This window comes from Taudactylus pleione, unplaced genomic scaffold (assembly GCF_031769625.1).
Source record: "Taudactylus pleione unplaced genomic scaffold, aTauple2 ptg000201l, whole genome shotgun sequence".
NCBI lineage: Eukaryota > Metazoa > Chordata > Amphibia > Anura > Myobatrachidae > Taudactylus > Taudactylus pleione.
The window spans coordinates 35,005,230-35,032,436 of NW_028284603.1; the positions used below are offsets into that span (position 1 = coordinate 35,005,230).

General features: G+C 42.9%; 1 protein-coding gene across 1 annotated transcript in view; it reads right to left on the bottom strand.

The window, feature by feature from the left end:
- The window catches only part of VRK2 (VRK serine/threonine kinase 2), a 102,348-nt gene that overhangs the window by 21,827 nt on the left and 53,314 nt on the right, over nt 1–27,207 (bottom strand). The window contains exons 9-11 of the mRNA XM_088477322.1: nt 15,282–15,402; nt 10,516–10,574; nt 7,046–7,224 (exon numbers count right to left, since the gene is read on the bottom strand). Coding sequence (XP_088333448.1) covers nt 7,046–7,224; nt 10,516–10,574; nt 15,282–15,402 — 359 coding nt within the window. The remainder of the gene's footprint in view (nt 1–7,045; nt 7,225–10,515; nt 10,575–15,281; nt 15,403–27,207) is intronic.

The following is a 27,207-nucleotide window of genomic DNA, read 5'->3' on the forward strand; positions in this document are numbered from 1 at the left end:
TCCATCAGCCATCATTGCTCATCACTTTTCACAAAATACAACAAAACTATGGCATATCATGCACATTGGAGAAGTTTAATATATAATATAACCGAATGATAAAATGATTTTTGACAACTGTTACGATAATAATTTAAAAAAAAAAAAGTTTGAATCACCATCTTATTCTTCATGGAAATGTATGTACAGATATCTTTATCTTAGTGGAACAAGTGTAGCCTACAATGTTACACTTTTGCCCGCAGTCTGATGGATGGACCAAGAAACATTGCACAAAAATGATACAATATTTTATTTATTTTTAATTGATTTAAGATCAGCTGACTGTGTAAAGGACAGGGATGTTTGGTATAAAATCCTCATTTCCAGGCCCAGGTTTACCACTAGTCACAGTAGGCTTAGGCCTAGGAGCAGCAGAGGGCTAAAAGTAATATTTATCTTGAACAATGATCATGCTGTTATTTTTCTCATCCGCAAAAAAATTATTCAGAAATTAAGAAAAATCTTAAAGGTTTTTTAATTAAATAGGGAGTGCTACCCAAGGGCAAATATTTAACTGAAGATGGGATGATCTTTAGGAGTTAACAAATGTAAAAACTAGGGAGCAGGAAAACAGTGGTGTTTCATAGCAACATATTAGATTCTAGGGGGTAAATTTACTAAAGGTTGATTTAAATCAATTTAAGATAGATCTAAAATTGATCAACATTGATGTTGTGTTCCAGGGACTAAATCACACACTTACTAACAGACAATTTTTTATGTTATGTGTAAATGTGTGATTTAGCCCCTGAAACACAACATCTATGTTGATCGATTTTTAGTCAATTAAATCTAGTAAAATTGACCATTTGTAAATTTACCCCTGGTTGTCATTTGCGAAGTGCAATAAATGATATAATCTATCACCATTAATTTTATTTCTTTTGAGATACTCCATGGTAGCCTTAAATAATTAGGGCCTTTTGTCAGATGGATCTCTGTGCACTGATGCAAATGGCGAAATGTTTGCATATATAGAAGTAAATTTACATATATTTTGCATATGTCCGCCCTATTCTGAGTTGGACGTAATATGGCCACATCTGTCTTTATGTAAAATGAGGCATTTTGATGCGGGAACTGGACTGTGACCATGCCATTGGACGTAACCACCCTGCCTTGTGGGAGTGTCATGGGCTTGCATCAACAGGTCTGTGTGTTTTTGAGTCCAGCGTACACAGGGAAGGATGCCTGTCTCTTGCGCCTAGCACGGGCTGGTGCAAGTGGTGATACTAACATTGATGGTTGAGGCAGTTGGCATAAAATCAATGGGTGGCACTGGTTTCCGACTGCACATGCACAAGCCCCCACATTATCTGAACAGATACTCCAGTTACTGTAGCATAATGTAGTCAATTAGGCTTCCTGCAGCAACTGCAGCCACTTTGTGTGTGACCCACATTTGGGAATATTAGGCTGCCATCGAATATACAGTATTAAGAAAATTAAATTGCAATGTAATATATAATATAATTCCCTTGTTAACTCCATGGGACTAACCCAACAAATACAATCTGGTATGAAAAATGTATTTTGAATAACGGTGTGAAGGTTTTTCCTTCCAAACTTAACAGAAGATGTCACATCTAAAATATAGGTCTGGTGAAGATGAGAAGAGTCAACCACCTTTATGCTTTGCAGAGATTGTCCACTGAGGCCTCCTAAGCCCTATGTGCCAGTGAGGTTGCCACTACCCTAGTAGAATCCACCTTTAGGATTGGGTCTATTATATTGGTTCCTCTTGAAAGTCTGTGCAATGAAACACTCCATGTTGGGTGGAGCCTGTCTGTACTCCCACAATCTTTAGCTGTGGAGAATGCACAAGATGTCTCCTTGCCATACTGAAGATCCAGCCAAAGTCCTGTAGGAGCAACATAACCTGTTCTGTCATGGTTCAGTTCCTGTCACAAGGATGTCTTTTAGATGAGGCCTTTTTCTGGTCTCGCAGCAGGTGTTGGGACTTGTTCTCCGTGATCTTCTGAATTATTGAATAAAGTTTATCACTGAAAAGGACCTTCATAAAGAAAATATTGTGGGACTAACACCCAAGGACAACCAGATAACAACAGCTGAAGTCATTTTCCTAGCAAAAAGGGTTATTGTATCCAGAGACACATTATAAAGGAACTTAATCACTTTCAGCATGAGGTCAAAGCTTCTGAGAATGGCAGTCTACAAATCTTTTCCTGCACATCTTTATTAAGGTGTCAGTCAATACTTGAGGTAATATTGAGATTGAGTCCACAGCCACACAAAACTTGAGTATGGATCTTGCAGACATGTGACATTTCTTGAAACAGCTTTCCATATTTTCATACATAAGCCTCCAACTTCCAATGGAATAGTGGTCATCGCTAAGAGCAGGAGCAACAACTTTAGACACCAAACATCACTTAGAAGATTCATCATCCTAGAAAATGTATGTGCAGTCTAATGTCTGGATTAAGCGGATTTATCTAGCTGCTCTAAATATTTATACAGTAGATCTTTCGTAACCCGATGTACTTAAAAATACTGTGCCTTTCTACAGATGATCCTCAAAAAGGGAATGCTGGAGAGTTGAAGGTGCTGGTGTTTTGTCATTCCCATGTATTTTTCAATATAATTGAGGAGAACATGTACAATGCTAGGGTTAAATGAACTGGGATCTTTCCCAATTTCCCCTGACTCATTCTCAGATGACCATTCAGAATCAACAAGACAACGCAAGGAACCACAAGCCACATACTGTAACATCAAGATATATGATGTGGTTCTCTTCATACTCTGCATGCCATATTAATCCTGCTTAATGACAAAATTGTCCTAAATCAATCTCAACATATAAGAAATTAACTCCACAAACTGTTCAAGAGTCTGCACAGTGGCTCCTTTAGTTTACAGAATACTGTCTGTAAAGAAAGCCCCCTCAAATCCTCAGACAAAGGTTTTTCACATGATTTACAAACAAGATGATGAGTTTCTGCTTTTTACTTTCAACAGGCTCTGCGATACTTATAAGAAGATAATTAATTAAATAACTAATAGAGATAAAATATAGAAATAACCATGACATAGGGGATTTCCTAGAACCAGGGTTTTGTCAGCTTTTGGGAGGTGGGCTTAGGCTCCATGACAGAAGGATATGTGTGAATCCATAATCTGTCTTCCTGAAAGGATGCAGGGCATAGCAAAAACAAAAAGCCCTGCTTTTGTTACCCAGTTTAGTATCATGTCAGATAGTGGTCCTGATCGGGAGCAGCAGCAGCAACTTTAAGCACCAAACGTCATTTAGAAAACTCGTCAGTCTAGAAAATGTATATGCAGTCAAATGTCTGTATTAGGCTGACTTGTATCTTGCTGCTGCAAATCCTTTCCTAAATGATTTTGAGCAACTAGCATCAACAGGAGCAACCATCATCCTGGCCTGCACTCTGTGGATGAATTTCCATGACCCTCAAGAAGCCTCTTTCTCTGAGAAAATATTTAAGCTCACATTAATGTTATATAGTAAAGAAGTTACTACACTGTAAAAAAAAAAAAAAAAAACATCAGGGGAAGGCAATACTATTACTTCTGGAGGTGTTTTATCTCCCGCCTCTAGGGAGCTAACGTATTCATGTAAGGCTGCCACAGAGTTGACAATGAAAATAAATCTTAAATCTGATTGGTTGCTATTTATTGTGTTGCACAAACAGTTTAGGCCAAGAGTACATACAGTATATGCACTCAAGGGAGAATATGCAATTAAATATTGTTACTTGATTTGTCATTTAACATTACCCTTTCATATTTGTCAATTGGTTAAAAGCACTCTGACCACCCTAAGATGAAGTTTGCTCTACTAGATAATCTTGGCTCTGTTTGTAAAATATTAAATATATATATCAAGTACAGCACTTTAAATCAATTCAGTGACACCAAACCAGAAGCTCAATAGAATTTACTAAACACTTATTAATATAAAAGACAAAATACGAGTATATTGACACCAAATACAATGGATCTATCTGTACACTACAGTTTTGTTCTCAGGCAAACCAACACTGAACGGGTATTCTCTTACTTCTGGCAGTCATTTGGGTATTCCTACTACTGACTGATTAAAAAACAATGCCGGTCTATATTGAGGTTTTCACCATGGGTTTGCAAGGTCTTTGTGAAGGAACAGTCCCACTCCCGACACATCCCCTTGTGATACAGTCATCATGGGAACTAGTGGTCATCCATAAAGCAGTCCCCTGGGACTCCTTACCATGGCATTATTTGTGCGTAATGAGAATTATACTGGAATATAGCATACATATACATACACAACTAATTGTTTTGTATTATACCATCTGTGCTACTGTTTTATATTATGTGAAAATTGATATTGAAGTTTTTAATAACAAGAATATCGGACTTCTCAAATGTTGTGTGTTTTCCTTAATATAATTATTATTGGTTAAACTAGAAAGTATATGTTAATTAATTAGATACATTTAAAACTATTATTAAATGGATATTAGAGTATTTGCCTTCAGTCCAATTAGCTCATCTTGTACAGGGATATCAGGATCTGACCATGACTTTCGTACCCTAGGGTGCTAGGAGCCAAATAAAAGGCATATATTGCAGATACAAAATAATGGAATAAAGGATGTAGAAGTTTAAAATATGAAATCAAGTTAAATAGGGAGAGCAATCACATCACATATTGCTGGAATCTGTTATTTATGTGGCCGGTATCATGCAATAATGTTAATCTTCACAGAGGGCAAACATGGAGAAAAACATTTATTTTAACCCAAAACGTGCAAAGATGATTTTTCTGGTTACATATTTGAAGAGCAGTACCAATATTATTTCATATTGTAAATATTTACATAAGTGAAAAGCCCACTTTAATTACCACATCTTTAGCACTGGTATTTATATGTGGCAGCTTATGTTATGTATATTTCTACATTCTTTGTAAATTAAAGAATTGTCTCAACTAAAATTAAAGATAGGTCTACATTCAAAATTGAAAGCAAAACTAATGTATTTGTTTCCCAACTAGAGACTTTATTTAAAAAGACCAAAATGCTACATGCAAACTTAACCAATGTGTACTTTTACTGAAATGAGTTTTCTGGAGATCAGGCAAAATTTTATATTGTACAAATTTCTGTCAAAATTGCAAAGAACTCATGTCACTGCATACAGTAAAATCTACTAAAACGTATTTATAAAATCACATATTGCAAGTATCTTGTAATTACCATATATTTTACACTATAAGGTGCTTTACACTATGACACACTAAAACTCTTCGGTTGCAAAATTGGAAAATTTCATTTTCTCGACAATTGTTGGGGCAAAAAAATAAATGAAATAATTTGTCATAGACCTAAAATATGCCAACCACCTGATGGTTATGGTTGTGTTACGCAGCTGCATACCGATATTCTATTATTTTACTGACAAAGAATGAAAAATACTCTACTGTATAATGCAAGTGTTGGAGAACAGACTGGTTCCTCTGGAATGCATCTCTAGGTAAAATTAAACCAAGGAGTCTTTTTTTTTTATGATTTGCAAACCACCTCCCATTGGATGCGGATTTCATCTTCAAACCACAGAATTACCTACTGCATGCTCTAACAAGCTGCACATACATCGCCCCACTCTTTCCATTTTTTACACTGCATTTCAAAGTAGAACTACCGATGCGTCCTTATACACTATTGCTGCATCCACGCCTTCTGGGCATGCCATATCAATGAAAAATGTGCAGAAGGATATGACAGTCCACTTTACGAGACCGCACTCATTATTTTGATGTAACACTTTAATATCTGTGTGTGACAGAGTCTGAATCTGTATACGAAGTGCTACAATTCAGCATCTGCGGCTTTTTTCCACGCCAAGGTCCGTTGTGCTTCGTATACAGATTCAGTCGCGGACAGGTAATGAAGTGCCGCATATTGAATTATTCAGTGCAGTCTCGTGAAGCAGTTGTTGCATCTGTTTGCAGCTTAAACGTATTTTGGGGCAAAAAAGTTGCTTGGCACAAGCCGTGACATGGGACCTGATGGGTCAGTTGCACCATGCATCTAACGCCACATGGCGTATTGATGCTAGGTCAGTGGTTCCCAAACTGTGCGCCATGGCACCCTGGAGTGCCTTGGGACACTTGCAGGGGTGCCTCAGGTTGGTGGTCCAGCACCAAATCAAATTATTTATGGTCAATGTAATGTAAAAATGTGGACAAACAGAAGCGCAAACCTGACCACCACCACATAACTGACCCTAAGGACAACCGGTAAGCACAATTTATTTCATTTTGCTACATTTTTTTCTGAATTTCTCAATAACAAACTTTTGGCCTAGGGGTGCCGTGAAAACAATGCTGATACTCTAGGGTGCCGTGATTTGGGCTAGGTGTATGAGGACACATCTATAGTCTGCACCCCTTACAATTTTAAATCAGGTTGTGTATTTTACACTCACTTTCCCTCTCCCAACCCCCAAGAGAACAAAATCTGTTTCCAGCTGCAAAGTTTGCAGATAGTAGCCGGTAATGGTGCATACACACTGGGCGATTAAAGTGGACGACTGAACAATAACTATATCGTTATCGTTCAGTCGTCCACTTTATCATCCATTTTTAACATGAACGATGACTACGCGCGTTCCCGCGGGTCGTTCGTCATTATCGTTCATCGGGTTAACATGCAGCACAATCTGACGATGTCGTCAGGTTGCTGCATGTTGGGGAATGGGGGGAGAGAGCCCGACGCTGAATGATATCGTTAATGATATCGTTCAGCGGGTGTGCTCAATGTCATGAACGACATTGAGCACACCCTGCCAGGGATACACTACACGATATCACTCAAGGAGCATATAGTCTAGTGTGTACGCACCATTTCACTAAAATCAACCCCATTATGTTTTAAATAAGCTTCCATTTCAACAAGGGATAATGGTAAATGAATGTTATAAAGTCACTTTGTTATGAACTAATAATATTTATGAAGTTATATGCATATCCTACCTTTTTAACAGTTGTAGAAATTTTCGGAAAGGATTTTGCATTTGAAAAAATGAATGGAACACTAAGATTAGTTCCAGCAGACTCCAGAGCCTTCAACAGGATTCTCTTCAGGGCGACATAATTTGGCTTTTCACTGTAGTTCAAATGGGAAACTGCAACCATAAACTCGGCTAGTTCATCTGGAGATGTATAAAACAGATTTGAGATTTACTAGGTGCACTGTAATATAGGATCTGAAAAGAAACAGTTTTAAATTATAAATTGGGTCATTGCCTTTTACCCTATCCAAATAAGAGGATATGATAGGAGAAGAAACAAATTTTCTTTAACTTGAAGAAATATTGGTTTTAATATGTTTTATACAGTTTATTGCTCTGGGTTAGCTGTGACAAAGAAAACAACCATCAGATGTATCATTGTATAGGCTGAGTTTGTACAACTCCATTTGGTTACAATGAAAGAAAGAAATCTACAGCAATTCCACTTAGTCATGGAAATGTCAGAATGGAATAGTGACAATCAATGAGGCTAAGACAGATAACTCTTTGTATTGTTGAGATGTGATTTCTAACCTGTGCACTAAATTGAAGTGCCTTAGTGATGCTAGGATGCCTTTCCCTTTGAATATTGTGGGAAGCAACATAATGGCTACCTTCACGTAACTAATGAAAAATGAAGGAAAAATAAATTAACCACCTATCTGCCATAGTGGCATGGTATCTGACCGTAGCCAGCTGAGCTAAAGTGCGCTTTTGCGTTCACATGTGCAGAATGGATTTCATATTCCTAATCCAGCCCCCAGTCAGTGATGTAGCGGTCTCTGACAGCCCACATCACTGAGGAAATTGTGCCCCAGAATGCTGTGCAAATGAACATTCCCCCTGACCAATGCTGCACTGCAATTTGCATGCTGGGAAAGGGGTGTGCTACAGGGGTGGGTAATGTCACAGGAAGAAGGGGGACATCGTTTGGTACAAGGGTGTGGAAAATACAAGGTGGTCCATAAGTGTGGAAACACCCTTGTAAAAAGGAAATGAGTAAGGAAATATTAATCCAGTTTCTACACATATGATATGGGAGTGGGGGAAAACTTTTTTGGGTGTCACCAGTATGGCGGCCATCTTGGTGGTCTATAGCAGTGCACCCCTAACAGTGCATGTTTCCAGATCTCCTGGTGTTCAGGTGTATTTATTACTGGCTGACATGTTAAAAGATCCGCAAGTGGTGCTGATTATTTCATTTGTGAAACTGAGAAGAACATGCAGCACTAGTAAAATTCTATTATATTACTATTTCTATTGTGGTCATGGTGTGGGCTGGGGGAGGGGGGTTTCCAGGCAACCTGAACCCCCTCCCCTGCATTTACCTATGGGCAGCACTCCTCACACACACACTGACAGGGGTCACACTCACGCTGCTGCAGAAGACTTCAGTCGGGGAAGTGGAGGAGGAAGACAGCGCTGCCAAAAGTGAGTATTATTGACTAATTAAGCAATTGGAAGGTTCCATTTAGCTTAATTAGTCATGGGGGGTGTACAAGGGGTCCTGAAGCAAGTCCTGAACATTTTTCCTTAAAATAACAAATTAAGGAAAATTTGTACTTAGTCAGGAGGTGCTCAAAAAAATTTGAGCACAGCTCAAATAAATAAAAAGCACACACCCTATTTAATAGGAAAATTCCCACGGCCAGGGTTTTTCAAAATGACGCCTGCAATAGGGTATGCCCTTTAGTATAGGGAATCCAACTCAGTAGCACGCAGATATACAAGTGTCGCATATGAAATTAATCAGTACAGTCTCGTGAAGTGGTTTTCTTGCATCACATTACAACTAAAGCTGCCCATCCACTAGATGATTTTGACAGACGACTGCACGATAACGACGTCGTTATCGTGCAATCGCTTGTAAATCGTCTGCAAATCAGGCACTTTAAAGTCGGAAACGACCAGCGATGCGCGCGACCGCTAGTCGTTTCTGACATCAATCATCAGGCAAACATGCTGGTCAACCTGACTATAACGTCAGGTTCAGCATGTTGCCAAATGATTGATGAGCCTGCACTGAACGATTCAGTGTAGGCTTATCACACTGAATGTCGTAATCATGCTGTCGTTTCTATGCTCTGCTAGTGGGTGGGCAGCATAAGATGCATTTTCGCGCTAAAAAGATGCTCGGCGTAAGCAGAGTCGCTCCTCTGAGCAGCGAGCCACTCAGCCCCTCATATACTTGTGTGCTGGTGAGTGGGTCCCTCCTCTGCGGCTCTATCTTCCCAGTGAAGATGGTGCCTACGCACAAGAGAGCAATGGTGCCAGTCTTTGCTTTCACTACGCAGCACCATCTTCCCAAAGATGTCACTGGGAAGATGGCGCCGCAGAGGAGCGGGGACCAGCTTGTCAGCACAAGGTAGATATAACTCTGGGTGCAAGGTGCGGGGCCTGTGTGCACTGCACACCCTGTACCCCTTATAAATATGCCTAGTGGAATGATAGGAAATAAGCTTCTTCAAGTACCTAGAACCTTGGTCATGCAGGACCTTAAATGTTAGTAACACCATCTTGAAACAGATTAAATTAGAGGAATCGAGTGAAAGGAAACAGGTGTTCTGTGGCAGGAACGGTGCTGATAAGTGGACAGACTAGATACACATTGCAATTGATTTTCTTGGTACCCAGGTAGAGTAAATTTCAGTACTCCGTGCATTAAGACCAAATGCATGTATGAATATTTAAGGCGTGTCGACGGAATGTTAACTGCCCTGACACGCCTTAAACATACCGAAATCAAACAAGAAACATTAAAGGGGGAAAAAAAAAAAAAATCTGAAAATCTTACAATATACAGTTTCTGACCATTACACAATACATACTATACACAGTGGCAAGTGCAATCCATTAGGTTTAAAAGGATTAAGTTATGTACCATGTTCCTTAATCTTTAGAATAGTAGGCTTGTTTTACTCTTGGTTATAACCAGAGATATCCAGGGAATCCCGATGTGACAAATGAAGAGCCCCTTTGGCAACAAAGATGTAAAATTACTTTGGCCCCAGAGGGCACTGTAATGTTTATTACATTACCATATGGCAGTACAAATTTCTATTTGCATATGGGTTTTTGGCACTCTCCCTGATTGGAAAACACAAATTAATTTAATACTGCATGCTTATTGTGCATATGCAATTCTGAGTTAATAGATGAACAATGCGATATGGTTTGTCTTTTATACCCCATATTTATAGACTTTTTTTTGGTGAATCCTAATTCCTAATGTACAGAAACACAGAAGGTTCACACAGCCCCTCTGACCATTGCTGCTGGATGTTACAGTTCACTACATACAGTATTCTCCTTAAAGCACAGCTAGATTCCCTGCATTTGAGACACTTCCTATTGAAGTTAAACATTGGTGCTTGAACTATCTGCATCACATCTTGTGAAACAATAAATTGAGTGTTATAACTTTATACTTACAGCATCCATCTTCTTGACCTAACCATTCAATGACAGAATTTGGGAGATCATTAACAAACCTAAAAGAAGATAATATGTTAAATTTACAGCTAAAATATTAAGGTTCAGATTTATCAACAAGTAATATTCTTGTTATCACTCGTTGCTTACAGTATCTTAAATGGTGCTCCAAACTAATCAACTCCTAACTGTTACGTGCTTGAAAAATGACAGTTAGGAGCAGATTGGTTGGAGCACCATTTAAGATAAGTAACGAGTGATAACAAGAATATCACCCGTTGATAAATCTGGGCCTACATTATTTCACATTGTATTGATGCTTAAAATATATATGACTCCTCATATATTCTTATAAGAACTAATATAATTTGATTTTTTACATCATTTCAACAATGCTACAGTTAAAGAAATAGGCTTTCTTACAATATTAAGGCCTGTATACAATTCAGCTTGCTGTTGTGTTATGCTCACCATGGTCGAATATGGTAACTTAACATCTCTATTGTTCTTAGAGCCTGATTCACACCCGCTCGCTAGCAAGTGGTCGTTCGTTGCAGACTATGTTCGCTAATGTGCGCATGCGTGTAGTTCGCAATGTGCATGCCCAAACTAGTACGAGCAATCGGACTTTGCTCGCTCGCCCTGCAAAGACAGCCCAGTGGAATGAGTGACAGGAGAGGCCATTTGTGGGTGGTAACAGGGGCAGGCCAGTAGTAACGGGGGAGTGGAGATGCGAACGCAGGCATGCCAGAGTGTTTCCACGCCGTTTCTGGGGCGTGCATAATTAACAGGCAGTGTCATAGCACACGTAGTGCTCACGGTAGGGTACAGTCAACCGCAAGCGCTGCGGTCAGATCCGATGTAACCCGATGTACCGACGGTTGAATATATTTCCTGGAGATGATGTACGCTAGTGGGCGGCTAAATGCAGGCTGGTGGGCATCTTTAAACAAAAAGTGATCGCTCGCCAAGACATAGTGGGCATGCTTATGCCTTGCCGAGCAAGCAGCTGCCTTGACGTCACTTTGCAAAATTTCCATACGCTGAGAGAGAGAGCGGACGCATCTAGCGAGCGGGTCCGAATCAGGACCTTAATCTCCTCAATGGATTTCGAGGGAAACTTAGGAATGCTCCAACGGCACTTTGCGCTCACTGCCCCCTCTCTAAAACAGTTGCAAAATCTGGGAAAATAGGTGCAAATGTGGACAGTGCAATATCCCATAGCAACCACTCAAGTGCACGGTACAGTAGGTTAATGAACACACATTTATGATCAGTTGCAAGTGCACGGTACAGTAGGTTATGGTCAAGTGCACGGTACAGTAAGTTAATGAATGCACATTTATGATTAGTTGCTGTGATTTACTGCACTGCAAATTGCTTTCCTTTGAAAATCTGTACACCACTTTGTATTTGGCTAAAAATCCAGTCTGTTTGCTCTCTAGAAATGCTATGTACTAGATATGTGCGCACACCCCTGTGTTTTGGCTTTGGCTCTAATTCATCATTTTGTTATGGTAAAACCACCCTCAAGTGTTTTGGTTCGGATTTGGTTCAGTTTTGGATTCCATGAAAATCGATCAATTATCAATAAAAATCAATTAAAAACAAATCAATAAAACAGTTATTTTGGACCTATTTACATGCAATCCAAATCTAGAGTTCTGTTTTTAAATCCAAGTTCCGAACTGACTGCAGAACCGAACAGAGGGCCTGATTCAGAGCCGGACGCTATTTGCGGATGGTAGTTCCAAAAAAGGGGCCGGCTATTAAAATTGAGTGCACGCTCTTTGTGGTTTGTTGACGCCTCTGAGTGAGCGAACGAAAAATGCGCTCACTATTTTGTAAAGACGCCCCTTTGCCGTTCGCATCACACGTCATTTCCGGTATTTATTAGATTAATCGGGTACATCGAAAGGCATCTGAACTGCTCGCAGTGCTTGTGGTAGGTTTTTCTTACCGCTATCACTGCGAGCAGTTCAGGCTAAAAGACAACAAAGTGACGTGGTCGATGATGCTCCTTTACTAATTATGCACACCCATTAAACGCCCTTTTGACCGTTAGGAACGCCTGCGTTCGGATCTCCACTCCCCCGTTTTCAAGCACCTTCCCCTGTTACCACCCACAAACGGTACATTCTGTCAATCAAATTAGCAGCCCCTCGCTGTTTTGCGAGCGCACGATTTCCGACCGCAATGACTGGTTTGCGCATGCGCATTACTACCCATACACATGCGCAGTTGTGCAAACATCGCTCAGAGCGAACGAGCGGCCGCTTCCGAGCGGCTCTGAATCAGGCCCAGAGATTGAACAAGGCAGACAAAGTTGTCAGATTCATACTTTATCTACAAGACACGTGAGTGCCGCCTCAATCTCTGTGTTACATATTTGGTTGTCCCCAAATTAATATCTAGGAGGGCACCAGGGTGGTTAGTTGCATTTATGTGGAATTCCGGCTCATTTATTCTGAAAGTATTATATATTTTTTATTATTTTTTTAAATATAGATACAGATATACACACGTGGTGATTCAGCGCTGTACGATAATAGCTTTGCGGCTGCATCTTTGGATGCAGCAGTGATGCTAAAATATGAATGCTGCAGGAGGAATCTTGTGTAAATAGATGCCTTCTGCAAGCTTCTGTGATCTGCAGCTGCGTCCTCATCGTATCATCTGTGTAAACATTGGCCATCTCAGTGACCCTCAGGTTGCGCAATATGGCCAGTGTTTTCACTCTGCCAGGGCCAGTGAAGCTGCAGCACCTTAGGGGGGGGGACTGTGATCACTGTCAGTCAGTGATTGGCACATGCGAAGTACAGATCCCAAGCATGCGCAGATCATTACACACTGGACTTGTACGCAAACCATCGTGTTTGCGTACAAGTCTGAATCAGCCCCACAGTCATTTCGAAATACCTCTATGTTCCATGATGAATTGAACTTTACAGCTCCAGTATCATTCCTGCACTAGATTACTGTCCTGATTACATAGCAAATGGCGGGTTTCTAAAACTGTCAGCCTTGGTGCTGAACTAGTATGTAAGATGGAACGCTATTTAAAGAGAATTGCTCAGGGTGTTCCGTTTTTGTGCGTTCTTTATCCTTTTACAATGATATTCACTTTTATATTCACATATGTATTATTCATAGTAAGAGGCTTAAATTCATACATAATAAGAGCAAAGCAGAAGGAGTCATTCTGATTCTTCTAACTCAGTGCATTTAATGTTGAGATTACCATTTTTTAAAGCCATATAAACAACAATTGGAAAAAAGGTTAAATCTTACAAGTTTAGTGCCTTCTATTAATTTTATACATTTTGTGGATGAAATCCTTCTGAAATTAAAACTTTGAGCTAACCAGTAGAATATTTTCAATATTGAAACGTCCCTATATCAAACTTACTGTGTGCGGGCGGCTTAGGATATGAATTAACCCATTCAAATAGGGAACCTGCCAAACTGTACCTAAACCATTCACTCAACAAGCAATTAAAATACTTAATGAAAGTTGGAATTACATCCTTCCCCATCAAAAAAATAAATGAAATGTTTTCCTATTAGGGATAAACACAAATATGTGAATAATTAAATTGAAAATAGCAATAGCACAACTGTCCCTGAATCACTAAAAGAATGAGAAATGAATGGAGAAAGTAAAATTTCTAATATCAGGGCAAACATTTTTTTCTAGCTTGTGAATAGTTATTGCTATTATAATAGGAGCACTATTTTCCTCTGTGTTAATATAGGGCCAGATTTTAATTTGGAAATAAAGCAAAAAAAGAGCAAGTAACTGTGCACCTTGGTAAAACCATGCTGCACTGCAGGTGGGACAGATGTAACGTGTGCAGAGGGATTTGGGAGGGATGTGACCAAACTGAAACCTAAATTGCAGGGTAAAATTAAAGCTGTCCAGCATTTGTGGGCTACACGCAGCCCCTGAAGTGTATCAGCAGCCAGTACTTACCGCTGCTGCGGCGCTGTACAAAAAATACGCAAATGACCATATCGACAGGATTTTTATTGTAACACTCACCTGCAACTTTGCAAGTCCAACATCTACTTTATGTACAGAGACTAGCATCAGTCACAGATCATTCGTATAGGTCTCAGTTACTCTAGGGCTACTCAGAATGGTCACAGGTACTGAGATGCCAGAGCCATTTTCACTGCGTACAGGATCACAGATACTCCCCCGAAAACGGATGCGGCACGCCTGCGTTCTTTGCCACTAACCTTCTCCCAAACACTCCCTGACTGCAAGTAAAAAATCGATGTGAGCGACTATGGCAATGTACCATGACGCATGTGCAGTGCAACTTAGACGCATGCGCAGTTTACTGATAATCATTTAACTGCAAAAATATCGGCATTGCGTCCATCTCTGAATCAGGCCCACAGTTACAGTACTTGGTCTTTTTTATTTACTCCCAACTCAGTATCAGGGCCTATATGTGGAGTACTTTTCCTTTTTCACTTGGAACAGAAATGATATCTGTGACTCAGGCGATCTATGGCTCATTTATTCAATATTAACCTACAAGTATGGCTACATCGGTAATCGTATTATGTTTGTTAACTTTGTTCTTCCTGATCGTATCACACAGGATAACATTGATAAACACAAATACTGTAATGTATAATACTGGATCTATTTAGAATGCTCATACACGGCAAAGAAAGGTTTACTGTACGCTTATAGCAGAAACATATACATATCAGACAGTTGGAAGCTGTTAGTTTTTGAAACGCCATCATACTTTGTTTTGGAATCCTGAATTTTGGAAGCGTCCCTTAGGCATGGATGCCAGGGCAATTTTCCAGCTATCCAATGCAGTATGCAGAATGCAAGGATTTCTAGGTCCCCTCGTCTGGATGTTGCTAAGGGGGGAAGAAAAGAAAAAAAAAGAACCATTAAAAAATGATGGAGTATCAGAATACATATTTTTAGGAGTGCATTGACTATTAGTGATGAAATATGAAAAAGTAAAATGGGCAAAGTGTTTTGTTTGTTCAGCTGTATTAAAACTAAAAACGCCCAGTCGTTTTGGCTTTACACCACAGACAGCCAAGTGACTTGTTGCTGTAGGAGGGGAGGGTCAGTGTTCTTTCCTCCTCCAACTTCATCCTTTTCCAGTCTAGCCTGTCACATGAACTTGATCCCCATGGCCTCTGACATGATCCAGACAGCCCATAACCCAGCACCAACACTTTCTCAAAGAGCCAGGCAGTAAAAACAAAGAAAGAAATGTCTGCAGTTAAATTGCTAACACATGTTCCAGGAAGTCCATTGGGGTCTACACTGGTCATACAGAGACCATTTGAGCGCAGACTAAACACTGATGGCCTTTCCTGTTCCATCATGTTCAAATGCTAAACCTGAAAGATAAGACACAACTGCCATCTAGTGTATAACTAATAAAGTCAATGTGCTCTGCCTTGGCTTTACAGCGTATTCTTCTAACTAAACAATACACACACTTCTACATTAACGTTCTCCTGCAGACATTAAGCAGAATGTAAACACCCGCAGCCCAACCTAAATTGTTAATGGAATTGTAAGAAAGATCATAAAGAATGTTGGTTTAATAGAAGAATAAACACCTCACTGCTGTATGTGTCTCACTAACGTAGGAGAAAATAATTCATCAGGAAATCATTTCACACAAAGAAACCGTGCAGAGAGAACTGTGGACTGCTAGCCTAGGACAGGGTTAATGTGAAAGTAGGATTACAACACAAAAAAAAAAATCACTGCATGCAGATCTTCATTATTCAATGTTTAGGAAGTTCGGTTTATATGCTAGATAAAACCAGCTGATATACACACCTATGAAAGTTGGTCACAAAATATTTCAAGCCATAATTTAAAATTTGTTTTATTGTGTTATGAATATTTGGAGTGTGGCTTCTGGGAAAGGCGCTGAGCTATGTTTCAATCACTAAAAGCAAGATTGTAGATGTATATTTTATCTGCTATTGCAATTTTAGAGAAAGATATAATCTCTTCCTCTGCTGCATGTGGTTGTTAAACCTGCAACATGTTTTATGGGCTTTCGTTAAGTGAATTCGAGAAAGTCAGTCAGCAAACTTATCTTTTAATTTAAAAAGTCAACTATTAAAAACTGTAGTGCCAACACATCATAACTGTTTTGTGTTACTATGCATAAGTTATTATGGAATCAGAGGAGAAGATTAGCTTTTACACATACACACACTCACACACACGCACTCCACCTAAACTGCTATTAGGGTACGCGATTATTAAAGGCCCTTCAACCTAACAGAATACTGTTCCGTCCCTTGGGTGCCGTTTATTTTCTGAACTGGCTTTAACAACGTCCTAATGCAAGACTTGGCTCTCGTATTAAAATAAAAACACAATCTCCACCACTTGCTGTTCTGTACCGATTTTATCAGCCATAAATCTCCCAATAACTGTGGAATGATTCCATTCATACACATGTGTTCACAAGTTTTTTATTCCATCATGGCAATACCAGATTACAGCTTTGTAAAACCAGTCCATTCACTTGGTGATCTCGAATTTAAGGTATATACAACATATTTTGTGTCTGTGTGTCCATAGAAATACACACACAATGTGTGTGTGATTTTATATATATATATATATATATATATATACACACACATATACACACACACACACACACACATACACAGTGTATATATACATACATATATGGCAATACTCGCCGAGTATTGCCGTTTGTTCCTGGGATTCCAGATTGGGAGGTCCAACGGAGTGCACCGGTAATTGTGATACTTGCAATGTGTGTGCCGCCTTTCAAGACTGTATATAAAATTATAATATGAGATATGGTAAGAACTTACCCTTGTTATCTCTATTTCTACGAAGTCCATAGGGTTCCACAGGATACCTTGGGGTATAGGTGTGACGTCAGTCGCAGGGCACCAAAGAGTTAAGCTTTCAGCCTCCCAGGATGCACTAGGTCCCCCTCCTATACCCCGCCCCCGGGCCAAGGCACCTCAGTTAGTTACCAAGCCATAGGCCGGAGGAGGAGAAGGAAGAGAGAGAACAAAGATCTGGACACATACAAGAATCACATTCTCACCAGAGGGAGACGGAAAACCGGTGACCAGAGCAAAGCCCATCTGCAGCACAGGTGCGACAGGGCGGGAGTCCTGTGGAACCCTATGGACTTCGTAGAAATAGAGATAACAAGGGTAAGTTCTTACCATATCTCATATTTTCTACTTCAGGGTCCATAGGGTATCCACAGGATACCTTGGGGATGTCCCAAAGCAGTATCCTTTAAGGGTGGGGACGCTCCTGTGCAGAAAGGAGAATCCGCCGCCCGAAGGAAGCATCCTGAGAGGCGAAGGTGTCAAACCTGTAATACCTCACGAAGGTATGGACAGAAGACCACGTAGCAGCCTTGCAGATCTGAACTGCCGAGGCACCACGTCGAGCTGCCCACGAAGGACCCACAGACCTAGTGGAATGAGCCTTCAGAGAAGGAGGGACCGGTAGGCCTTCATGAAGATAAGCTTCAGAAATAGCCATACGGATCCAGGCTGCCAAAGTTTGCTTTGAAGCAGGCCAACCCTTTTTACGGAAGCCAAAGAGGACAAACAAAGCGTCCGACTTCCTAAACGAAGAAGTGCGGTCAACATAAGTCCTTAAGGCCCGCACAACATCCAAAGAGGCCTCACCCACGGAAAGACCCGGTGAGTTAAAGGCCGGAACAACTATTTCCTCGTTAATATGAAACTGGGAAACAACTTTGGGAAGAAACTCGGGCCGAGTGCGGAGCACTGCCCTGTTCCCATAAAAAACCAAGAAAGGGGGTCTACAAGAAAGAGCCCCTAACTCAGAAACACATCTGGCCGAAGCAATGGCCAGAAGGAAAACAGTCTTAGCTGTTAGCCATTTAAGATCCACTGAGCCCAGTGGTTCAAACGGCGGTCCTTGGAGAGCCCTCAGGACCACAGCCAAATCCCAAGGCGCCACAGGTGGAACAAAGGGCGGCTGAATGCGGAGAACGCCCTGCATAAAGGTGCGCACATCCGGGATTGTAGCAATCCTACGGTGAAACCAGACAGATAGGGCCGAAACCTGTACCTTCAAAGAAGCAAGGCGAAGCCCATGATCTAGTCCCGCTTGCAGGAAGGCGAGAATCCGAGACAGACGAAACTCCCGCGGTGCATAACCTCTCGGTCGACACCACTGGAAGAACGTATGCCACACGCGATGGTATATCCTCGCTGAAGACGGTTTCCGAGCTCGCAACATGGTACGCACCACAGAGCTGGAAAACCCCCGGGACCTCAGCATGGCCGTCTCAACAGCCACGCCGTCAAAGACAGCCGAGTCAGGTCCGGGTGAAGGCAAGGACCCTGAGACAGAAGGTCCGGCCGTAGCGGCAACCGCAGAGGAATGTCCACGGACAGACCCTGAAGGTCTGAGAACCAGTGCCGTCTGGGCCACGCGGGAGCTATCAACAGGAGCGTCCCTCCTTCCTGTTTGAATTTCCGGATTACCCGTGGAAGAAGGGAGACCGGAGGGAACAGGTATGCGAACCGGAACGTCCACCGGACGGACAGAGCATCCACCAGAGACGCCCCTTCGTCTCTTGTGCGAGACCCGTACACCGGCAACTTGTTGTTGTGCCGGGACGCCATGAGGTCGATTTCTGGAAGACCCCACCTGTCCACCAGTAGTTGAAAAACGTCCGGGTGCAGGGACCATTCCCCCGGATGAACGTCCTGGCGACTTAGAAAGTCCGCCTCCCAATTGAGCACTCCCGGGATGAAGACCGCTGATATGGCCGGAAGATTGCGCTCCGCCCAAACCAGGATCCGAGAGACCTCTACGAGAGCCGCCCGACTGCGAGTTCCTCCTTGCCTGTTTATGTAGGCCACGGTGGTAGCGTTGTCCGACTGGACCTGCACCGGGCGACCCTGGAGAAACCGCTGTGCCTGCTGGAGAGCATTGAAGACCGCACGGAGTTCCAAGATATTTATTGGAAGCTCCGCTTCTGTCGGCGTCCACCTGCCCTGGAACAAGTGTGGACCCGAAACTGCTCCCCAGCCCTGAAGACTGGCGTCCGTTGTCAACAGGACCCAATTTGGAACCCAGAACGGACGTCCCTTGTTGAGGTGGGTCGTCTGTAACCACCACGTAAGGGACAGGCGAACCTCCTGGGTGAGCACAATCGTCTGGGACTTCAGAGACTGAGTCAGCCCATTCCACTTGGACAGGATCAGGTGCTGCAGAGGTCTGGAGTGAAACTGGGCGTATTCCACCATGTCGAACACCGACACCATGGAGCCCAGTAACCTCATCGCCGAGTGTAAGGACACCCGGCGGCTGTGCAGACAACTGCGCACCCTTGACTGTAAAGCAGAGATCTTGTCCTCCGTCACGAAGATCCTTTGCTGTCCCGAGTCCAATAAGGCTCCAAGATGCAGAATCCTCCGAGACGGGATTAGAGTGGACTTCTGCCAGTTGATTAGCCAGCCGTGCCGTTGCAGCAGTGCAATGGTCAGGTCCAAGTGGCGTAACAGGAGCTCTGGAGATCCTGCCACCAATAACAGGTCGTCCAAATACGGCAACATGCGGACTCCCTGCAGCCGCAGAGAAGCCGCCATGACCGCCATCACCTTGGTGAAAACACGTGGTGCTGTTGCCAGGCCAAAAGGTAACGCCCGAAACTGGAAGTGGTCGCTGCTGATTGCGAACCTGAGGAACTGTTGATGGCGCCAAAGAATAGGGACATGCAGGTAAGCGTCCTGTATGTCCAATGACACCAAGTAGTCCCCAGGTTCCAGCGCCAGAATGATGGACCGTAGGGTCTCCATCCGAAACTTCTGGACCCGCAAAGACTTGTTGAGTGCTTTGAGGTTGAGAATCGGACGATATGACCCATTGGGTTTCTGTACCAAAAATAGATTTGAATAGAAACCCTGGCCCCTCTGGGAGAATGGAACCGCCACTATAACTCCAGCCTGGAGCATAGTGTGCAATACCTTCCGCAGCTCCGTAGCCTTGTTCCGGTCCGATGGGAGACCCGTGGTGAAGAAGCGAGCCGGGGGTCTGTGCCGGAAGGAGAGGGCGTATCCGTGAGAAACCACCTCCAGAACCCAAGTGTCTGTCGTAGTGGTCGACCAACACTGGGCGAACTGTAGCAGGCGGCCTCCCACCCTGGGATCCCCCAAAGGGAGGCCCGGACCGTCAGGCCGCAGGCTTGTCATCTGGCTTGGGGGCCGGACGTCTGGTACTCCATGCCTGCTTCCGGGGCTTGACCGATTTCTTAGGGCCAGCCTGTCGAGGAAACGACTGTGGTTTGGGCCTGCCCTGGGCCCTAGATGACCGAAAGGACGATGGTCCCGAACCAGAAGGAGCAGCGGCCGACGGGAGACAGGCAGATTTGGCTGCCGCCAGCGTGGCCACAATCTTATCCAGATCCGGACCGAAGAGAACTTCTCCGGTAAACGGTAACGCTTCCAGACCTTTCTTGGAATCTGCGTCCGCCTTCCAGGATCGCAGCCACAAGGTGCGACGAGCAGCTACCGCTGCTGAAGAAATTCTAGACACCAGAGTACTAATGTCTAGAGCCGCCTCGTTGATGTAGGTGGCCGAATCACGGAGATTGCCAATCAACTCCGCCTGATCGGCCGGACAGTCGGATTCAAAAGAAGCCTCTAATGAATCCGCCCAGCGCTCCATCGCTCTGGCAACCCAGCAAATGGCCATAGCCGGCCGTGCTGCCCCCCCTGCAAGGGAATAAGCGGACTTCAGGCAGATTTCTACCTTGCGGTCCGTAGCATCCTTAAGGGAGGACATGGATGGCATCGGCAATGTGGCACTACGGACAAGACGGGTCACGTGAGAATCCACCTGTGGAGGGGATTCCCACTTCGCAAAATAATTATCCGCGAACGGATAAGCCACCGCCAGGCGTCTCTGCGGCTGGTATCTTTTGCCAGGTTGTTTCCACGCCTCCTCTAAATGGTCCACCAACTGACCCGAAAGAGGAAAGACTGTGGCATCGCCCTTCACATCTTTGAAAAAGGCATACTTAGATTTAGCCGCTGGGGGAACTTCGTCCTCAATCACCAAGGCTGTGCGGACCGCCCGAATAAGTCCAGGAATATATACTTTGGACTTAGCATCAGCGTCCTTAGTATGGAGAGGTTCCTGATCGTAAGGATCTAGAATCTCCCCATCATCAGACGTCCCTTCGTCATCCTCATAAGGAGCGGACAGAGACGCCACCGGCCTTTTATGAGACCGCATCACAGACTCCCCTTGCAACACATCCGACAAGTGCTGTACAGAACTCGTCAGGGAGTTAACCCACGCTGGCTCCTGAGAACCCGGGAGCGGGGAAATAGGGAGACTGTGGGGTACCACCAATTGTCGTGGGAACCCCTGCATGGGTGACGACACCACAGACTGCTGGGACAAACCCATCGGAGTAAACGCGGGCTGCGGAGCTAACTGGCCCACTAAAGCTGTTAACGCCTGAGCGAAACAAGCCCAGGGCGGCTCCTGTACCGGTGCTGTAACCGTAATAGGCCGCGCCATGGAGAAACACTGCCGGCAAAGGCCCTCCGCGCTACCCTCCCCCTCCGCTAACGGTACTTTGCACGTGGTACACTGTAGCCGGAGGGGAAAATCACTTTCAGACATGATGGCACCACGTATGTGACCTCTCTCACCAATTAAGTATTAAATAGGCGAGAGACCACCCTGCAGCACCGCACCGCAAGGGCTTTAGCAGAAAGAACAGGGACAGTAATAAAGCTGACAGTTTAGATGAAGAAAAGATTACAGGCAGCAGCGCTAGCACAGTCACATACAATGCAGAGAAATAACAATTCCTGCACTAACAGCGCTGATCACTCAACTACACAGACACAGGGCCTGGTAGGACACAGCGCTGCATACACAGACCTGAGCCACAGCGGAGGAGAGGTATGCGGGGGGACCCAGACCACGATGCTTCCTTCCAGCGCTTCCAGCAGCGTTCACCATGCGTTCTGGAGAAGATGGCCGCCGAGGAGCAGAGAGGAGGCTGGCCTGGGGGAGGAGCGCTGCCACAGGACCAGTCGGCAGCATGCAGAGAGGGCTGTGTGCAGCGGGGGAGGCGCCGGCTGTGAGACAGGGAAGGCGCGCTCCCCTGGCATGCATTTAACCCCTGGGACGCCGCAGCGCTACCGCTCTGCTGCGGTCCGCTGTCCCCGGGGGTAGTGGAAGCGCAGGTTGGTCGCCTGGCTCCACGCTGCAGCCAGTCCCCAGGGAGCCCCCTGCCTGGGGACTTAGGACCATGTGATCAGCGGGGACCCACCGCGGGACCCCGCTGCTTACCTCTGTCCCCCTTGAATCCGGCCATGGTCCGGAGCATCTGGGGTCACCGCTAGCTGTGACCCCAGACGCCCACCAGCATCCCCGGATCAGTACCGGCGTTCTGGTACCGGCGGGGTGTAGGGAAGACAGCATGGACGTCAGGACTGACTGTCCATGCTGTACATCCAGTTGTGCAGCCACAGCTGCATGAAGAATAAGCTTCAGGGGCTCTTCTAGCCCCCACTCCAACAGGTGCACCCGACTCCGGCCGGGCACCAAACTAAACTGAGGTGCCTTGGCCCGGGGGCGGGGTATAGGAGGGGGACCTAGTGCATCCTGGGAGGCTGAAAGCTTAACTCTTTGGTGCCCTGCGACTGACGTCACACCTATACCCCAAGGTATCCTGTGGATACCCTATGGACCCTGAAGTAGAAATATATATATACACATACACACACATACATACATTTATATAGATATACATATAATCACACATAAAACGTACTTTATTTATCCCATCATGGTCTCAAGGTTCTAAATCGACGTTTCGACTGCATCAACGCAGTCTTCCATAGGACACCACCAGTGTGGATAAGACATAGGCAAACGCAGGGGGGTTTCCGTCTGCCTGGAAACCCCCCTCCCCAGCCCACACCATGACAACAATAGAAATAGTAATATAATAGATTGTTACTAGTGCTGCATGTTCTTCTCAGTATCACAAATGAAACAATTAGCACCACATTTGGATCTTTTAACATGTGTCAGCCAATAATAAATACACATGTGCACCAATTAGGAGATCTGGAAAACATGCACTGTTAGGGATGCACTGCTATAGAGCCCAATATGTACATATATGTCCAGGGCAGTGCTAGGTTCTTCTGTTGCTCCCCCAGACTCCCGGACTTGCTCCCATGCCCTGGAATGTGCTCACATCTAAAATAAAAACATTCAGCTCAGGCAGGATGGTCCTACTGCCACATCTAATGGCTTACTGTGATCACTGGTCCTGTATATGCTGGAATTATTACACACAATACACTATGTATGACACATCTAATGGTTACTGTGATCACTGGTCCTGTATATGCTGGAATTCTGACACATAATATACTATATATGATGCATATTAAAGCTGGATAAGTGCTAATTCTACCCTACTTATGGACAGGCCACACTCACTCTAAAATCAGGCATTTTGAAACCCCCCCTCTAGAAATCCTGCGTTTGCCACTGTAAGACATACATGTATATACATATACAACTTCATACCACCTGGCATTTCTATGCTACTTGATGTCACTGTACTACTGATGCACTGTGTGCTCAAGAAAGTGGTGTACGGCGCTCCAATACAGTACCCACGTAGCACCCTGCGAGTTGCGCTATGTCGTTTAGAGTCTCATAGTACTGCACATGCCCAGTAGAGGCAGTCGGTAGTCACACAGAGAGCATCCCAGACATAGATACAATAGTGATTTCATGACTTTAGAAACTTGTAGTGGGCTCTGTTTGAAAGAGGGGTCTCTGGATTATGTATCTGTGTCTTATTGACTTTTTGTTAATCATACTGTAGGGGAGAGAGATTTTACTCAGGAGAATGGATAGATATATAATAGGGGAGGTGTACTAAGCCTTGGCAACTGATAAAGTGGAGAGAGATAAAGGGGTTTATTTACTAAGCCTTGGATGGAGATAAAGTGATCAGAGATAAAGTACCAGCCAATCAGCTCCTGTCATTTTTCAAACACAACCTGTGACATAGCAGTTAGGAGCTGTTTGGCTGGTACTTTATCTCTGTTCACTTTATCTCCATCCATGGGTGAGTAAATAAACCCCAAAGTACCAAACGATCAGCTCAGTTTGAAAAATGGTAGTTAGGAGCTGATTGTTTGGTACTTTATCTCTCTCCACTTTGTCACTCCCCAAGTCTCAGTACATTTCCGTGAAAGAGATTATTATTAATAAATATAAATATATATATATATATATATATATATACACACACACATACAATCTATATACAAATGTGTGTCCATATATGTTTTCATACTGTACATTACTCACCTGTTCTGTAAGTGTACCTTGTAAGTATGAATTCTGAATACATTGTCTGCCCTCCCCTTTATAATGTAAGCTCTCACGTCTCACTATCATTTACTCCTATCTCCCCACAACAGCACCTAAATGGGCCTATCCACTAGGGGACCTGAAAGACTGAACGTCTAGTGTTCAGACCTTCAGGTCGCCGAGGTGCGGTGCCCGCACTGAACGGCTTTCACTGAACGTCATTCAGTGCAGGAGCCCAACCTCCTATCTCTGAACATGCCGAACCTGTCGAGCATCGTCAGGTTGACGAGCATGTTTAGCATATAGTCGGGGACGGCAAGGACCCAGCGTGCATGCACATCACTGGTCCTTGCCGGCTATCCATTTCCCAACTTTGTGAACAATGCGACCAAAACCTCCTGGTTTTGGTCGGATTGTTCACAAAGTCGTGTAATGGATGAGCCCCTTAAAACTGTCCTGCTACTTATTTAAGTGTTATGATTGCTAATGCAGTAATGTTTATAAACCTGCATTGTTTTGTACTGTTAATAACTCATTTGTTTATGTAAGGCGCTGCAGAACCTTTGTGGCGCCATATAAATAAAGGATAATAATAATTTCACATTTTCACATCGTACTCAGAAGTCATACTTAAGTACAGGGTACAAGCATAGAACAGGTAAGTTGTGAACAGTACAGTATGAAGAAATATATATATTTTATATATAAGATATATATATATATATATATATATATATATATATATTTTACACACAAAAGATTGTGTCATGGAATATTTGTTGCAGTGAGTATATCTTGTTTAGTAGTTATCCAGACCGGTCACGCAAAAGAGAATCCCCTACACAACTACTATATGTTTACCATGGGGATAATAAATGATTGTGTACAGGCCAACCACAGTTCTGTACACAAAAATAGTTGTGACAAAACTGAATGGAAAACTACAGACCGCAAATGTCTGTACTTCTGAAAGCATAAAGGGAGGTATTTACGAAAGCTTAGAGAGAGATAAAATTGAGAGAGATAACATACCAACCAATCTGCTCCTAGCTGGCACTTTAACAGGCTGTGTTTGAAAAATAGACAGGAGCCGATTGGTTGGTACTTTATCTTTCGCAATTTTCTCTCTCTCCAAACTTTCATGAATACCCCCATATACTTATAATTTGGTCAGCTTCTCTTATCACACATGTACAGCATGTTAAATGACACAACATAATTAATGAAAATGCAAAAGTCTGAGCATCCTGTCCTCATATTAACATACTGTAGAAAGAAAATTTGTGGACAGAGGAAAACAGCAAGAAGGGACTTTATTTCAGCATTCAATAGTCAGGATTATTATATTTTAAAAATAAAATTATTTTTTTAACTCACTTTTTCCTTGCTCCACTTTTATTAATACTCCACTATAGTTTCTACATTATATGTTTATTAAATTATATTGTTTTGTTTTTTTTGTTTTCGGTGGCCACTCTACAGCTTTAGTCTGTGGATATGCTTTGCCATTATATATTTGTTTTATAATCCAAGACATTCATCACAATTATATGAGGCATGAAGGGGAAAAAATGCTTATTTGGCTTTGTTTAAACAGCATATCCATTCTCATCTACTAGTTATAAACAACAAGCATATGATAAAAGGGTTATACTACCAAGAATCCTTATAAAGATCGCTCTCCAAATTTCTTATGCGCAGCAAGCTAAATTAACATTTTAAACAGTACCGAAGGGACAGATGTGTTGCTGCATTAATTTAGATCTGGGAGAGGAGATGACTCTCCAGCTACTGTATTTGTGCAGTGCATTATCAATGTACCAAGCAGCAGCTAAATGCATCAATGGTAACTTGACAATTTAAACAGTTTTTTTTCCTGTATGATGCATTGAACATCCCCTGTGCTGTGACTGCCACCGCTGTTACTGTACAGTGTTAAAGGCTAAATATTTAACACTAAACTAATATTAAATAATAATAGGCACAACAAGAAAATACTAAAAATAATCTAAATTTATTTATTTAACACATGAATACATTGTACACAACTCACTATCAAACAAAAAGAAAAATGATTGGAAGTCTTAAACAGCACACCAATTTCATTATTCAACATATTCACTGTGATAAGACTATAAAATGCAATAACTATATACTGCTTGCATTGATAATAGAACATTCTTCCAAAATCTATAGTATGCATTGATCTGACTATTACTTGTAGCAGTACTAACAATGTAATAAATTAAAATGCTACCTCTGAAGCAGAAATACTT